Below are 16,409 nucleotides of genomic sequence, written 5' to 3' on the forward strand. Positions count from 1 at the left end.
TGTAATTTTGTATGCCCAAGTTTAACCTCCAACTCTTGATTTGCTCTGTCATTTACTTGTGATAACTGGATCCTGGTTATCACCCGAGGTAACTGATACATGAATTATTTGTTAAATAATTATGTGACAACATGATAAATTGTTATATTTGGTCATGTTGGTATGAACATTTTATGAATTAGGGATTATATGCACAAGGTGGAATGCATAGATTTATATGTATGATGTATGTTTGCATAAAAATGTGCATGTGTGCATGAGTATGGTCATACATGTAAGGGGCGGTTTAGCCGCCATTCTTATTTTAGAAAGGGGTATATAAGAAGGGGTGAGGCCCTCATACCCTTCTTCTTGCCATTTTGAACTAAGTAGGAGTTTCAAAAAGAAGAGTTGATCGGATTGCATTTTCAACAAGACTCAGTTGATTTCAAAAGCATTGCATAAGGTGAGTGGTTTAAATTACTTTTAAACTGTTTATAGTTGTATAATTGATTGTATAGCTTTTTCATCTGATTTGAAAGATAACCGAACGAGCGTTAAGCGGTTTAGTCTTAAACCGGGTGAGGGTTGAACGACTTAAGTCATAAATCGGATAAGGCATGGGCGATTTATAAATAAACCGCTTGGTGGATTGACCGGATTAGATTAAACCGGTCAAGTGTTGAGCGATTTATTAATATTGAAATTATGTTGAATATTTTGAACGGAGAAGTATGAATACGACCATGTGTTGACCGGATTATTTTAAATCGGACAAGCCTTAGGCGATGTATTGTCCGGATTTGGTAAATTGGCCAAGACTTGACCGGAGATGAAATCCGGTCAAGTCTATGTTGACCGGATTTGCATTATGACTTGTGCATGGTTTATATATAATTTTTTTTATATATATAAAATGGAAATTTTGATAAAGATGATTTTGAACTGATAATTCCATTGAGTGCGGTCTAAATGGAATTGTTTTGTGAAATGTTTTGATGAGAAAATAAGGGTGACATATCAAGGAGAGGTGTACCATGGGATAAGGGTGGCATATCAAGGAGAGGTGTACATTTGGATATAAGGGTGGCAATTGTATGTGTGTGATATATAATATAACTCTTACTATCATATCCCTTAAGATTATTGTGGTCTGGAATCTTTATTTCTTTGTGATTTAAAGATTTAGGATCAGGGTTCTTATTGGAAATCATAGTCTGAATGTTATAGAGAAGGGGATAACAGGTTTGGTCTGAAACTTTGTATAAACCTTGTTTGATAGAAAAGGTTTAAAAGTGGCACTATGTTAATTTGGTTAAGATAAACCTGTTAGAGTTGATGTATTATTTGCAAGCAAAGATTATTGGCCTGAAAGGTGAAAGGTATTAATATTGTGTTCTCACTTGTTAATATATTTGATATATATATATATATATATATATGAAAAGTTGTTTTATTTAAAAGTTTTGGTGATTATTACCTTGCAATGACATAAATAGGGTAACTCAATAGACCTTTCGGTCTAACCCTCGTTTTGTGATTTTAAATATGTATTGCTGGTGGTGCTGACGGTAAGGGAAAGGGACAAATGCAAAATTTCCCTATATGTATATCTACGTGAAGATTTGGCTATGCTATGTATAGTTTTGTAAGCCGAACATGAAACAATACAAGATTTGTATTTTGAAATTTTAGACCATGTATTTTGTATTGGTAATTCTTGTACTAAGGGACCTATGTGGTGTATAAATATGTATTTCTATGTATGAAGTATATGTTACATGCAATATGTGGTATGGGATGTTACAGAAAGTGGTATCAGAGCCTGAGTTTAAGGGATTTAAGTATTCAACATCATGATACCTAGACTTAAATTGTTTTATTGCATGTTAAGGGTCCCGGACATAGTTAGCACCATTGGAAATAAATATGATGGGTTGAAAGAACAGTGTGTAAGGTAAATTTTAATCTGGCCAATGTAATTATGAATTTACAGGTACACATCTGAACTTAAATACTTCATTATATTTGGGAATGTGAATACGTGATTATTAACACTAAAATCTGCAGATGTCTAGCCGAACTAGAAGATCTGAAAGAACGGCTCGTCCAGAGTCTGAGGAAAGGGAAGAATCACCTATTAATCTCCCAACTGACACATCCGGAAATAGAGGTCGGGAAGACCAAGGGGACGAGGCAGAGGAAGAAATCAGTCTCAAGGAAGAGGTCGTACTGAAGTTCATTCTGAACCTGAAGAATCCCATTCTGGGAATGTTCAGGAAAGATCGATGCCACACCCGGAATATGTAACCAGGGACATGTTGGCATAAGAAATGGGGAAATTATGGGAAACTCTGACTTCTATCATGGGAGTACCAGCTAGAGTGGAAACGGAGAGAATAGAAGTTCATCCTTCGGTACCGGTTACTCATAACAAGAAGGGAGATATTAAAATGTTTTTGGCATGCAAGCCACCAACATTTTCTGGCGAAAGGGATCTAGTAAAAGCTATGTGCTGGATTAAGGAAATGGAATATGTGTTCAACACCATTAGGGGTCCGGAAACAGATAAAGTACGATTTGTTGTTTCAGTCCTGAAATCAAATGTTTTGTTCTGGTGGGAAGTTGAATCATCGGCCAGAACATATGTTTTACAAACATTGTCTTGGGCAGAATTTGTGGAACGATTCAAAAAGCAGTTTTGTCCTAAAACTACAGTGAGACAAATGGAAGAAGATTTCTTAAAGCTGGAACAGAGAAATGGAACAGTTCAGGAGTATACTGAGAGATTTATTGAATACTCTTGATTTGTCGAACACTATGTTTCATCCGAACCCAGGAAGATAGAGAGGTACATCTGGGGTTTGAAACCCTAAATCAGAGAGTTTGTAATTGCCATGAACTCCAATACCTTTTCACTAACAGTAGATGCAGCTGAAGTAATAGAGCGAAATAAGAATCGGCGGTCAGAAGGAAAAGTTGTAGAGAAAAGAAAGTGGGAGGGGCCTTCATCAAATTTTCGAGGGCCAAAAACTGTAAGATATGATAACAAACCTGAGCAGAAGGTCGGTGAGAAAATTTGCACATAATGTCGACAGGTTCATCAGGGTGAGTGTAAGATGGACCCAAGGAAATGCTATAAGTGTGGTGAAGCGGGCCATTTGTCAAGAAGTTGCCCAGCTAATAAAAGATGTTTTAATTACAACTCTCCGGATCATATTCGACCGAATTGTCCATTATTAAGAACTTCACAGTTAACAATGAGGAGTAATGCGTCGGGTACTTGGGGAAGACCTACAGTAAACAGAGGAGTGCAAGGAGGGGCACGGGGACGGTCCTTCCAAATGACCAAGAACGAGGCAGAGATGTCACCAGATGTAGTAACAGGTACCTTCCTTCTGAATTCAACACATGCTAAGGTGTTATTGGACTATGGTGCAAACTTTTCGTTTGTATCCCCATTATTTGCTCAAACTGCATGTTTGAATTCTGTGTTACTTGATGACGAATTAGAAGTCGATACTACTAATAGTCAGGAAACTGTTACTAGTGTGTTCAATAACTGTATTATTGTTATTGAGGGCTGTGAACTACCGATTCGGTTATTCCCTATGCCAATGAAAGAATTCGATGTAGTGGTGGGTATGGACTGGTTGGCAAAGTATCAGGCTAGTATTATTTGCAATCAGAAAATGATCAGAATTACTCTGCCAGACCAAGGAACAGTTGTTATTTATGGTGATCGTCAAAATCACCATACTAGTATTTTGACCGTAATGAAAGTCCAGAAAAGTATTCGAAAGAAGTGTCAGGGATGTTTAGCGTACGTAATTGATATGAAGAAAGAGAAAGGAAAAGAAGAATCGATTCCGATTGTTAATGAATATCCAGAAGTCTTTCCAGAGGACTTATCTGGATTACCGTCGGATCGAGTAATTGAATTCCGAATTGATCTCGTACCAGGGGCTGCACCAGTAGCAAAGGCACTGTACCGGTTAGCTCCATCTGAGTTGAAAGAATTGGTTGCACAGTTGAAAGATTTGATTGATAAGGGATTTATTAGACCCAGCACTTCACCTTGGGGTGCTCCAGTCTAATTCGTCAAAAAGAAAGATGGGTCTATGCGAATGTGTATAGACTATCGTGAATTGAACAAATTGATGATCAAGAGCAAATATCCTTTACCAAGTATTGATGATTTATTTGATCAGTTGGTGGGGGCAAGTTATTTCTCCAAAATTGACTTAAGGTTAGGGTATCATCAGCTTAAGGTCAGAAAGGAAGACATTGCTATTACAGCTTTCAGAACTAGGTACGGGCATCACGAATTCTTAGTTATGCCATTTGGCTTAACTAATGCGCCCGCAGCCTTTATGGATTTAATGAATAGGGTATGTAAGGAATATCTTGATAAAGTCATTATTGTATTTATCGTTGATATTCTTATATACTTTAAAACCAAAGAAGAACACGCAGAACATCTTCGTCTAATTCTGGAATTACTGAAAAGAGAAAAGTTGTACGCAAAGTTATCTAAATGTGAGTTCTGGTTAAGAGAAGTACAATTTTTCGGTCATGTCATATCTGAAGCTGGGGTAATGGTGGATCCAACTAAAATAGAAGCAGTTGCAAGATGGGAAGCTCCGAAAACTCCTTCTGAAGTCCGAAGCTTTTTGGGATTGGGCGACTATTATCATAAGTTTAGTCAGGACTTTTCCAAGATAGCCGTGCCATTGACTAAATTGACTCGGAAGAACATTAAATTCCAGTGGGAAGGAGAACAACAAGAAGCTTTTCAATTATTAAAGAATCATCTTTGTAGTGCACCGGTATTGACTCTACTAAACGGATCTGAAGACTTTGTGGTTTATAGCGATGCTTCAAAGTTGGGGTTAGGATGTGTTCTGATGCAGAGAGGAAAAGTGATTTCKTATGCGTCAAGACAATTGAAAGATCATGAGAAACAGTATCCAACCCATGATATGGAATTAGCTGCAGTGGTGTTTGCTCTGAAAATCTGGAGACATTATCTTTTGCGAACAAAATGTCAAATTTATACTGATCATAAAAGTTTGCAACATTTGTTCAGTCAGAAAGAATTGAATATGCGACAGCGTCGGTGGATTGAACTTGTAAATGATTATGATTGTGAAATCCTCTACCACCCGGGAAAAGCCAACGTGGTAGCTGACGCTTTGAGCAGGAAAGAAAAAGAGCGGAACTGTTAAAGCTGTGGCAATGAGAATGAATTTGGTTCCTGACATTCGTAAAAAAATTCAGAAATGTCAACAAGAAGCTATGAAAGAAGAATTTGTTAAAACAGAAAGGTTGAGTAAGATGATTTCAACCTTGGAACCAAATGACGAAGGACTAATAATGTGCTTTCAATGACGAATCTGGGTACCGTGTTTTGGAGATATCCGGAACACTATATTAAATGAAAGTCATAAGTCCCGATACTCTATTCATCCAGGTACCAATAAGATGTATAGAGATTTGAAACCTTTTTATTGGTGACCCGAGGTTGAAAAGGGACATAGCTAAATATGTAGAACAGTGTCTGACATGTCTACAGGTTAAGATTGAACATCAGAAGCCGTATGAAATCCTTCAATCTTTGGAGATACCTGTATGGAAATGGGATCACATTACAATGGATTTCGTCATGAAGTTGCCTCGAACTCCAAAGGGGTATGACGCGATTTGGGTAATTGTTGATCGCCTATCTAAATCTGCGCATTTTCTGCCAATGAAAGAGAAGTACTCTCTAAAAAAACTAGCACAGATTTACATTAAAGAAATTGTAACCAGACACGGAGTTCCATTATCTATTATCTCTGATAGAGATAGTCGGTTTACTTCAAAGTTCTGGGAAGGGTTGCAGAAAGCTTTGGGGTCTGAAATCCGACTAAGCACAACTTATCATCCGCAAACTGATGGGCAGAGTAAAAGAACTATCCAGACTCTCAAAGACATGTTGAGAAGTTGTATTATTGACTTCGGGGATCGTGGGAAGATCACTTGCCATTGATAGAGTTTGCATATAACAATAGTCACCATTCCAGCATCTAAGCGGCACCGTATGAAGTATTGTATGGACGTAAATGCCGAACGCCGTTGTGTTGGAATGAGGTGGGTGAAAGACAGCTGACAGGTCCTGAGATTGTCCAAGAAACTTCTGAAAAGATTGAACAGATCCGTGAAAGAATTAAAACAGCACAAGATCGCCAGAAAAGTTGTTGATAATCGTCGAAAGCCGATTGAATTTTGTGTAAGTGATTTTGTGATGTTGAAAGTTTCGCCGTGGAAGGGTGTCATCAGATTCGGAAAGAAGGGTAAGCTCAGTCCGAGGTATGTTGGGCCATTCACGTACAACACTGTCCGAGCAAACCTATCCAGACAACACATATACGGACAATATTTGATGATGAACAATAAACACCGGTCACACCTTGTCCGGATACCCTCTTATCGGATATTAGTCGGACAACACTTGACTCGTCAAACATAAATTTTCAAACAACGTAATGAACGATAAGTAATTTAACCGAACAATACTATGTCCCGTAAGGTGTCCTTATCGGACAAAGTTATGTCCAATAAGAGACCTTATCGGTCGACACTCTACAAACCCCAAACTTTTCTCTCCGGCCAAGATTTTGTCGGTGAAAAGTTCTCATCGGACACCATTTAGTTATCCAATCCTTCACCGGCCAAAGCTTTGCCGGTGAGGTGCCCTTATCGAACAACAAAGTGTCTGGTTATAAATTATTTTTCGGATAATAAATGTATCAAGAACACAACCAAACATACATGCAACAATAGTTATAAATTTATGCAAAATCAATAATAAAGGTAAGTTCACAAATGTTTTGCATGTAGTAAAACTCACCTTGGAAGAAAAGAATTTGAAATTGGAGAAGGAATTAGTAAATCAACTTCCACTTGATCTCAAATCCTCAATTTCTAGAAACAGCAAATAACACACAATTTCTCTCAACTTACCAAAAATGGCGAAAAAACTTCACCCTTGACATACTTCCTCTTTAAATACCCTTTCCTTAAGAGGAAGGCAGTGGAGGATTTTACATGCATACACATGCATGTACCCTCATATTTTAACCCATGCATGCATATGTTTTGTTAAAAAAAATCTCTATTATATTTTATTGACTATGGTTTTTCATCATCTTTATTTTTAAAAATTATTTATGTTGTGTTTGTATTCTTTTTGTGTCTTTTTATTTTGGGTAATTTTTGTTTTTCTAATATTGTTGTATTTATTCAAAAAAAAAAAATTTGATTCTTGACAACAATCAAATTATGATTAAGTGTGATCTATTTGGAGTTTTGTTATTATAAATTTTTTTCTCCATCTTTTGTATTTATAGAATTTCTTAATTTGTTTTTTTCATGTCATTCTCTGTATTGTGGTTATTAAGAAACCAATATATATCATGTGATTGTTTGTTATTTAAAAAGAACACTTAAAATGATGTTTATGCATTTATTTATTTGGAAATCAATAAAATGTGTATTCATGTGGTTTATATATATAGAGGAGCGTTCAAATAAAAACCTGCCTCATTTGTGTAAACCGTGTAAATCAATCTCATTCATCCATTTTATTGATCAATCACCAAGATTAGTTTACTTTATTTTAGGAAATTAAAAAAATATATATATTAAAATTTTATTTTATTTCAACAGTAAGGGAAAAAATGGTAAACAAAATTTAACATTTGGTAATATCCTTCTCGATATTAATGACACTATTTTCATTTTTTAAAGCAATATATTATTTTTAACTTTAAATTACATCCATCAATAAAACATATCAAAAAAAATGAATATAACACACCATATTCAATTATATGGAGTGAATCATTTTAAATTTTGAATTACATTATACGAACGAAATTGGTTTCAAAATTTAATCAAACGACTAATCCACGTAATACTGATCATATTTCGTAATTTTCATTGTACTAGTAGATGGATCTGTTACACTTAGATAACAAAAAAATTTCATCGATTACTGACTTCATAAAAGTTTATAATACAACATGAAATTGTTTCACTTATGCAACCATTTCACTAATCAGGCTCAATACTGCCATGAACCAGTTTCACTTTCATGAAAACTATTTCATGTACAGTAATTTTCTTATTTCACCACCGACTTGATGGAATCATTCCTTTAGTCCTTACAATCTTGAAGATTTTGGAGCAGGTTATATGTAATCTTCAAGATTATGTAGTAGATTAAAATCATTTCCCCGTTTCATCATGCACTTCGTTCATGACAAGCGAAATACAAAATGACTCAACTACACCATCAATGCAACGGGTTGACCATGAAAATGTTTCGATTCACATAATTCATTTGCAACAAGACCCGGTTTCACGTTCATGAAACTTGTTTCATTTTCCTTTTCATAATTTATTTTCAAAATGCACCGGTTTCATTTTCCTTTACATCAACAAAATGGATCAACTACACCATCAATGCAACGGTTTCACTATAAAAATGTTTTGGTTCACCTAATTTATTTGCAACATGAAACCTGTTTCATTTTCCTTTTCATAATTTTTTTCAAAATGCACTGGTTTCATTTTGCTTCTCATAAAAAAAAGGATTAACTACACCATCAATGCAACGGGTTCACCATAAAAATGTTTCGGTTCACCTAATTTCTTTGCACATGAACCGGTTTCACGTTCATGAAACCTGTTTCATATTGTGGATTTTTTTTGTTCATCTACGTTTTGATGATTTCATTCTATAATTCAATTGTTTCATCAAGACACGTTTCCTGATTATAACTCATGATAATATATGAAATCCAAAATTTTAATATTTTAATATAATTAAATATTTAAATGTTACCATTTATACAATTTTCTTTATTACGTTTCCTCAATTAAGATTTATTAATAACTTCCATATTTAATAGAAAATATTGTAAATGACCGAAATACCCTTATTGATTAAATTTAATTAGAAAAAAAAAGGAATTTTCCAATTGGTCGAAATTGGTTTATACGTTTTCTTAAAAATGCACGGTTTTCATTTGAACGTGCCCCTATATATATTATATATTTTTGTTTGTTTTTATTAAATTATTTATATTATATGATATGTGTTTTTTGTTTTATTATATTAAAATTATTTAAATTTGTTTAAAGTTTTATTTATTTATTTATATAAATATTATATTTAAAATACGTAATGAAAAAATTGATGTTTTTTATTGGGTATAAATTGGTTATGCCATGAAGACGGCGAGATTATGCTATAACTCTAATAAAAGAAAACGATATATGAATGAGCTGACATTATAATATTTCAATATTAATTTAATTTAAAACTAGTATGAAATTAAACCCAAAACCTTCCACTTATTCTATAAGAATGCCCATTAAGTAAAAGCTTAACTTAACCTTAAACAACAATCAATTTTGAACACCTTGGATCCAACAATACCTCAAATACTAATGTTAATCCAACAGAATGGACCCCACAAGGTTAACAATCCCCATTATAACAAAGGGCAAAAGAGAGAACGTAGAACATATATATTCTTTTACATCATGTCTTTTGACCAAAACTGTTCTCAAATCCATATCTAAAAGAGTGTGTGACAGTGATGAGAAGGGTGGGGATGTGTTATTCCCAGAATGCATGAAGATGGTACATTCTATCATTTACAATGTTGTATAAAAACTAAACATTCATTAATACATGAATTTTATGCCCACGACTCTTTTTCTTTTACTGTAATCCTGTTGAAAGGGTGGGTCTTCAAGAATGAAGGTGAGTTTAGAACAACTGGAAGAAGAGGCTTGTTGATCCGTCCCCAAATGACCGTAAATCCGCTGGTTTCACCAAAGCCCTGCATAGGGGACACGTTCTCTCTCTTTCGAACCTGAAGAAAACAAACTCTAACTCCTTAACACTCCTAATAATCATTATTCGTCAAAAAATTCAAACAAATGATTATTTAATATCACTTGATTACTTTTCAAACAAAGAAGTTGATGGTATTTGATAATCTTCATTGGAAGTTATGTTAGATATTTGACAAAAACAAGTTCCTTAAACTATGTTTTCCAACTTTTTTCTTGTATCTTCTATTAACTTAGCATGCATATACATACAACCAACAATTAACATTGAATTAAAAGATTATGGCGTTTGAAGCGGGATCTAACCATTCTGAAACACAATCTTCGCAGAAAATGTGTTTGCATCGCAACAAAACAGGAGCCTGCATCTTTTCCTGGCAAATAGCACACAAGTCTCCTGCTTCAATTACCTGCTAGTGAGAACAAGATTGAATTAAGAGGACAAAAATAAGAGACTGTATAAAAGAAACAAAATCGAATGACATCTTCCATCCCAAACTAAATGTAGCATTGCCTATGCACATAGTTTAATGCAAGAGGTCGAATATAGTCAAATCTCTAAAATGTCCCTCAACAGTGACAAAACAAGAGACTCTTGAGTCTTCGACATCCCAAAAAGGAAATCATTTACCCTTGTATTACTCCTTCCATCACAAAATATTTCTATTTTAGTTTGTCTCAAAAGGAGTGTCCACTTTTCGGTTCTACCCTTAATTATGAGATGAAGAAATCTCACTTCATCATTAAGGGTAAAATTGTCATTTACATGATCAAAAAGTGTAATAATTACATATCTAGTGACATTTATTTTGAGGATGGAGGGAGGGAGTATAAAGTTTCTCTATAGAGTATTATAGACTATACCTTTAGGCCATTAAACATTTCACTTTTTTCTTATATGGTGTCAGAAGAAATGCGATTGTGGGTTCGATTAAAAAAAAACTTTGATTCCGCCCACAGTATTGAAAAGTAAGTATTTGTGAATGTGTTTAGCATCCGAAGAAACCAAGTATATCCCAGATAGAGGTATACTAAAGCAATAAACAAATTGCCTCATTATACCTGTTCTGGTGTTGCATAGGATCCATAATGGACTTCCTTTCGTGACAACGCCTTCAATGCAGTCCAGAAGGATCCAACCTGTAAACATACACTATATTTAACTCACAGATAACTTGCATTTAGAAGATATAGAAACACATTGCTTTCTAATCCTCAATACCTTCTCAACTATTGATGTGAGCTTGAATGTTAAATATAACCCCGTTGTCAAAGATGAAAAAAGGCTCCCATATTCTTTGTTTAAAAAGAAACGGTACCAGACTGGCGCAGGTAAGAAAGCACGGTATAACAGCAGTCCATACTCGACCACGGTCAGCATTTGACCCTAAAATATCAAAAGTTCCTGTCAGAATGTACTGAAAATATGTATTGGAACTCAAACATAACAAACGTAGATTTTAGTATTCTATATCCTTAATTACCCAAAGGGAAAAACAGCAGGGTCATTTAAGAAAACAACCTTCTGCCATATTTCTTTTAAATGCATAACCTTCCCACTGATTTTAAGGCATTCTTCTGTTAGGCGAGGTGTTTTTAAAAAATATATGTCAAAAGGTTATTCTCCTACATAACCTGCGGGAAGCATGCTATCAAGGAATCACCAATTTGACAGACAATGATGATGGATAACCAATTTGACAGATACTTGTTTCAAAATGGACTAAAAGAACATTCAGCCATTCACCAGAACTGCTAAGAGAATGACGGATTTATTTGTCAAACTGACTAAAACTAAAATACACCCGTTAAATCAGAGAATGACTTGTAGTATATTTTATTTTTTGGTAATTAAATGTATTTTATGTTAGATCACATTACCTGCCTACGGAAATTATGGCCCTTGCCATTCCTATAATACATAAGCAATACCAACTTAAAAGCCATTGCTGCCTGCTGCACCATTGTATCTGCAAACAATAAAACTTGTAAAAAACGATGAAATATTTGCGTATTTACATAGTAAATAGTTGCAGCAATGGATTTTAGGCCATGTGAATTTTATATAAAATAATTTGCATCTATATAACATGGTAGACATTGAAGCATCAAAGACTTTCATCGATTGAAGATACATTTAATATTGGCAATTTTTTTCCATCAAATGTTGACAAACATAAGGTGAACTAAAAAAATAAACCAAAATAACAAGTGTGGTATGTAAATCCCACCACAAAGTCTTATCTTAAAAAGTAATAAGAAAACTATAGAGTGATAGCCTTCTAAGGCGGAACGCTCCCCTACCGATGTATTTTAAAATCCCACAGCTTCGGCAAATCGCTTAGCCCCGTTCATCTTTTTGAAAAGTTACACTCGCTCTTTCTATTATAGTTTTCCCAAAATAAGTGTCTACTTTCTAATTCTACCCATAATTATATGATGGAGAAATTCATTACTCTATCTACTATTAAGGGTAAAATTGTCATTTAGACAATTAAAAAGTGTAATAATTACACATTTCTAAAACTATGTGCCTTTTTCATTTGGCATTTATTTTGGGACTGAGGAAGCAAAAAAAATTTGACCACATAGGTTATTGTGAAAATATAAATGCAAAAATAAACCATGGTACTTGGCAGTTGGCGCTTTTCGTCCAAAATTGCTCATTCTTGCAAAGTCTAGTTTCCTTTTGGCATTTTGCCAAGCAAGATGGTTTGCTTTCAACGAAAAGCCAAGTACAATGGTAAGAAAAATCAATCACTAAACCACAGGGGTGGTGTCTGATTAGTTTGAGCTTGGGCTCCAAAGGTCAAAAGTGCCTGGAGATCCCAGGTTCAAATCCAAGGAGGAACAAAAATTCCCTTGTGGCCACGGAGGTTCAAATGCGGTGACTCCGGGCTACCTGCAAAGCAGGTGGTTGCCCTGGGATTAGTCGGCTCGCATAGCGGGTTGGATATCCAGGTTAATCAAAAAAAATCAATCACTAGAAATAAATTCATACCATTCACAATGATGGTGAATATGGCATGCCAAAATGGTGGTATTGCTGTTGGTGGAACCATGAACAATGGATCACAAAGATCTTCATTTTGGTACCACCAGTATACTCCAATCACATGAAGCACGAAAACTATAAAATAACCAGCAAGAACAGAAAGTCTTCTCTCCCCCTGCATAAACGATCTATCATTAAGCTCAACACGAAAGGAATAAGGAGGTTTGAATTTAGATAGAAGAAGTGGGATCATACCTTTAAAGCCGTCTGCTTTCGAAGAATATCATTAGACTTGTACATGAAAGTGGTTACATAAATCGTGACAAAGAACCCTACAAAAGATGATGATATAAAGCAATTAATATGAATTCTCATGTATTAAGATTCAGATATATTTCAAAGGGTAAAGAATTCAAACATGAAGATAAAATGGCTAGAATAGATAATCATGCAAAGAATAATGATTTAATGAATTAAAAATTTAGGACACAACATTTAAGTAGTTCAACAATTAGCGGACATCAATGGTCATTGGTTAGGATTCTTATTACACAAAAAATATTACCAATATAAAAAGGGAAACTATCATTCATGAGATAGTGCTTCAGTACCGTATATGCTAAATTTCTTGTCCTCAAAATTTCTTAAGCACAAAGGAGACAAGAATTAACTCCAAAATGCAAGGTGTGACATATCTTCATTCCATTAAGAAGAACGCACTTCATGAAAATTGCTACACTTTTCTTTTCCGATGTGTCAGATGAAAATTGTCACATTCTTTTTGTGTTAAGATCGCCTATTTGCACATTGTCATCATTAGAAACAAATTGATGCAATTGATATGGTCTACCAGTTTTCTTTATTTCATCTGCGCTGGAGGGTCTTTTGGACATTCGACAAAATGCCAAAATATTCCTAAAAGCGTATGGGTAGTCAAAACAAGATAAAGGCTAGCAACTCATGCAACAAAATGGACTAGGCATAAGCTAAACTTAGGATGTAAAAGACTCAAGGCTCAGTTTAGCTACTAGGGGCCGTTTACCAACACAATTTGGGTAGCGCTAACCAAGTAAGAGTGCGATCAGGCTCAACACTAGTCACTGACCAAGTAAGGGGTTGTTTACTTATGGCTTAATGAGCTTAATGGTCTGGACAGCTTATTCATACAGCCATACAGGAGTGTCTCTTTATGGCTTAACCATTAGGCCATTAAGCCAAAATGACTATATGGAATAAGCCATGACCCTCACTTTTCCCCATTAAGCCATCTCAAATAAATTAATTCCAAAATGTCCTAGAACTAATCCAACTCTCTTTCTTTGCCTCCCTTAGGTTCCCTTTTGGTTTGCAGGACTGGATTGGATTTGGAGGGATTTGGAACTGACTTCCTTTCTAACCCCATGTTTTGAAGGATTTCCTAGATTTGAAATCCCACAAACATAGGATTCTGAAATCCCACAATTTAGGATTTTGAGATCCCACAACATAGGATTTTGAAATCCCACCAGGTTGGTTGGTATTCCATGGGATTTCATAGATTTGTATGTAATAATGTTTTAAATATGCTAAAAACATTTATTTTGTAAAAATCAATTAATAAAAGGTAATTTAATTTTTATTATAATGATTCTATTCCAAATCCTATAAACCAAACTCACCAAAGATTCCAATTCCAAATCCTTCCATGAAATCCATATTCCTGAAAACCATTCCATCAAACCAAACACCCCCTTATAGAACTAGATGGAAAAAAACTAATCAACGCCTAAGAGCCGTTCCCTTAGCTTATGAGGTCAGCATCATGGATCGGCACGAGAGACTTGGTAAACAGCAGCATCTTTGACCGGGTAAGAGTCTCTTAGCTTGCTGACACACATACTAGTAAAATGTGTATGTCTCTCGGTATCAGCTATAACCCAACATGACTCAAATGCCTCAATTATCCTTGCTCAATTCAAGGCTACTCAAAATCCATCTTCCAAAATCAAAGTTTGATGCATGATCTCCCTAACTTAGATAGTAATATAGTGCATTCTGAACTGTATACTTCTCAATTACAGTTCATAAATTCTTTAAGCAAATTAAGGATTAAATCCATCTTCCCAAATGTCATTAACACAAATATAGTCTAAACACCCACCAAATAAATACTTTTGAGAGAAAAAAAAGAGTCAAATGTTGATTCTTGAATACCTTGCAAGTGCTGCCGGATGAACACAATTAACAACAGCAGTGAAAATGGAAGAATCTGCTCAATCCACCTCGAAACCTGCTGCATATCATACCGCTGTTGGTAGGATGAATCACTATGACTCCCACTCCCACCATTCCCACCATCAACGTCACTGGAATCAGCCATCTCTCTCTCTCCTCTACCACCATCTCCGCCATTCATGGCAGCCCCGGCCGGTTCACCATCCTCCCTACCATGTTGTTCTTCTGGATTTGCAGCACCGATAATCCGAATGGAAACCTCCCCATTATCACCATTACTACTCGTAGCCGTATCTGAATCACTGGAACTACGAATATCATGATCATGATGATGATGGTGGTTAGGAATCAGACTCTCTGATTCAGGGTAATCGTTGTTTGACCTAGGTCGAAAAACACCAGAATACTCCAATACAGTAGTTACAGGTGCTTGTAGAAATCGAATTACAGGAAACGACGAAGAACTAGTACTACTCGTAGTCCTTGTTGACGGAGATAAAGGATTTGACGGAGCTAAATGATCAGAATTCGTGGTATCAACGCTGACACCTGCTGTTTCCATTAATTGACACCAACCCCAGATCGTACTTCCACAACTTTAATCAAGAAATATCTCTGAAACAATTGAAAGATTATCAAAATTGAGACATGAACAGAAAAAAAAGATTACTGGATGAGGAGGACATTGAAAATTAAAGTCAAAGAAGAAGATTAGGTAGCGATATCGACGTTTGTGTGTAGGGAATGTATATATGTATGAATGATCTGGGAAGGAAACAAAAGAGTGGAAGATGGAATTAGTGATGAGTTATAGGGTTTGTGAAGTTGAAGAATTCAATTCAAATTAGGGATAAAGAAATGAAATGGCATAATTAAGAACAAGAATTGAATATGAAGAAACGTGTAATGGATGCAAAGTGATTAAAAATTGGGATCTACTAGAACAAATACAAATAGCGCACTGGGCGAGAGAAGACCGTGTCTGAAGCCAAAACAATCAACCCCTCAACGTCTGTACCTTGTACGGTCACCAAACTCTTCTACATCCTAATTTCATCTTATTTATTAATTTTTTTATTAACCTGGATATCTAACTCGTTATGCGAGCCGACTAATTTCAAGATGACTACCTATTTTGCAGATAACCTGGAATTATCACATTTGAACCTCCGTGGCCACAAGATGATTTTTTCATTCCTCCTTGGATTTTTATTATACATAGAAAAAAAAAGTTGATTATTGATAATTTCAACCAGTCTTAAATGAAACTTCAATGAGCGAATATTTTTTGGTTTGCTCAGTGGTTCACGCT

General features: G+C 35.2%; 1 protein-coding gene across 2 annotated transcripts; it reads right to left on the bottom strand.

The window, feature by feature from the left end:
- Positions 1-9,443: 9,443 nt before the first annotated feature.
- On the bottom strand, positions 9,444-16,082 carry LOC112525858 (E3 ubiquitin-protein ligase RNFT1-like). Of its 2 annotated transcripts, none has more exons than XM_025136152.1 (8): positions 15,077-16,082; positions 13,139-13,215; positions 12,890-13,058; positions 11,770-11,858; positions 11,111-11,275; positions 10,951-11,028; positions 10,195-10,298; positions 9,444-9,908 (listed from the first exon to the last, which is right to left on the bottom strand). In XM_025136152.1, exons 1-8 carry the CDS (start codon positions 15,657-15,659, stop codon positions 9,803-9,805), a joined length of 1,371 nt encoding a protein of 456 aa, XP_024991920.1. In that variant the 5' UTR covers positions 15,660-16,082; the 3' UTR covers positions 9,444-9,802. The 2 variants fall into 2 exon arrangements, with proteins under 2 accessions (XP_024991920.1, XP_024991919.1); XM_025136151.1 differs by having other exon boundaries at positions 10,195-10,301.
- Between the last annotated feature and the right edge of the window lie 327 nt (positions 16,083-16,409).

Source organism: Cynara cardunculus (genome assembly GCF_001531365.2).
Source record: "Cynara cardunculus var. scolymus isolate 2C chromosome LG 13, CcrdV1, whole genome shotgun sequence".
Classification (NCBI taxonomy): domain Eukaryota; kingdom Viridiplantae; phylum Streptophyta; class Magnoliopsida; order Asterales; family Asteraceae; genus Cynara; species Cynara cardunculus.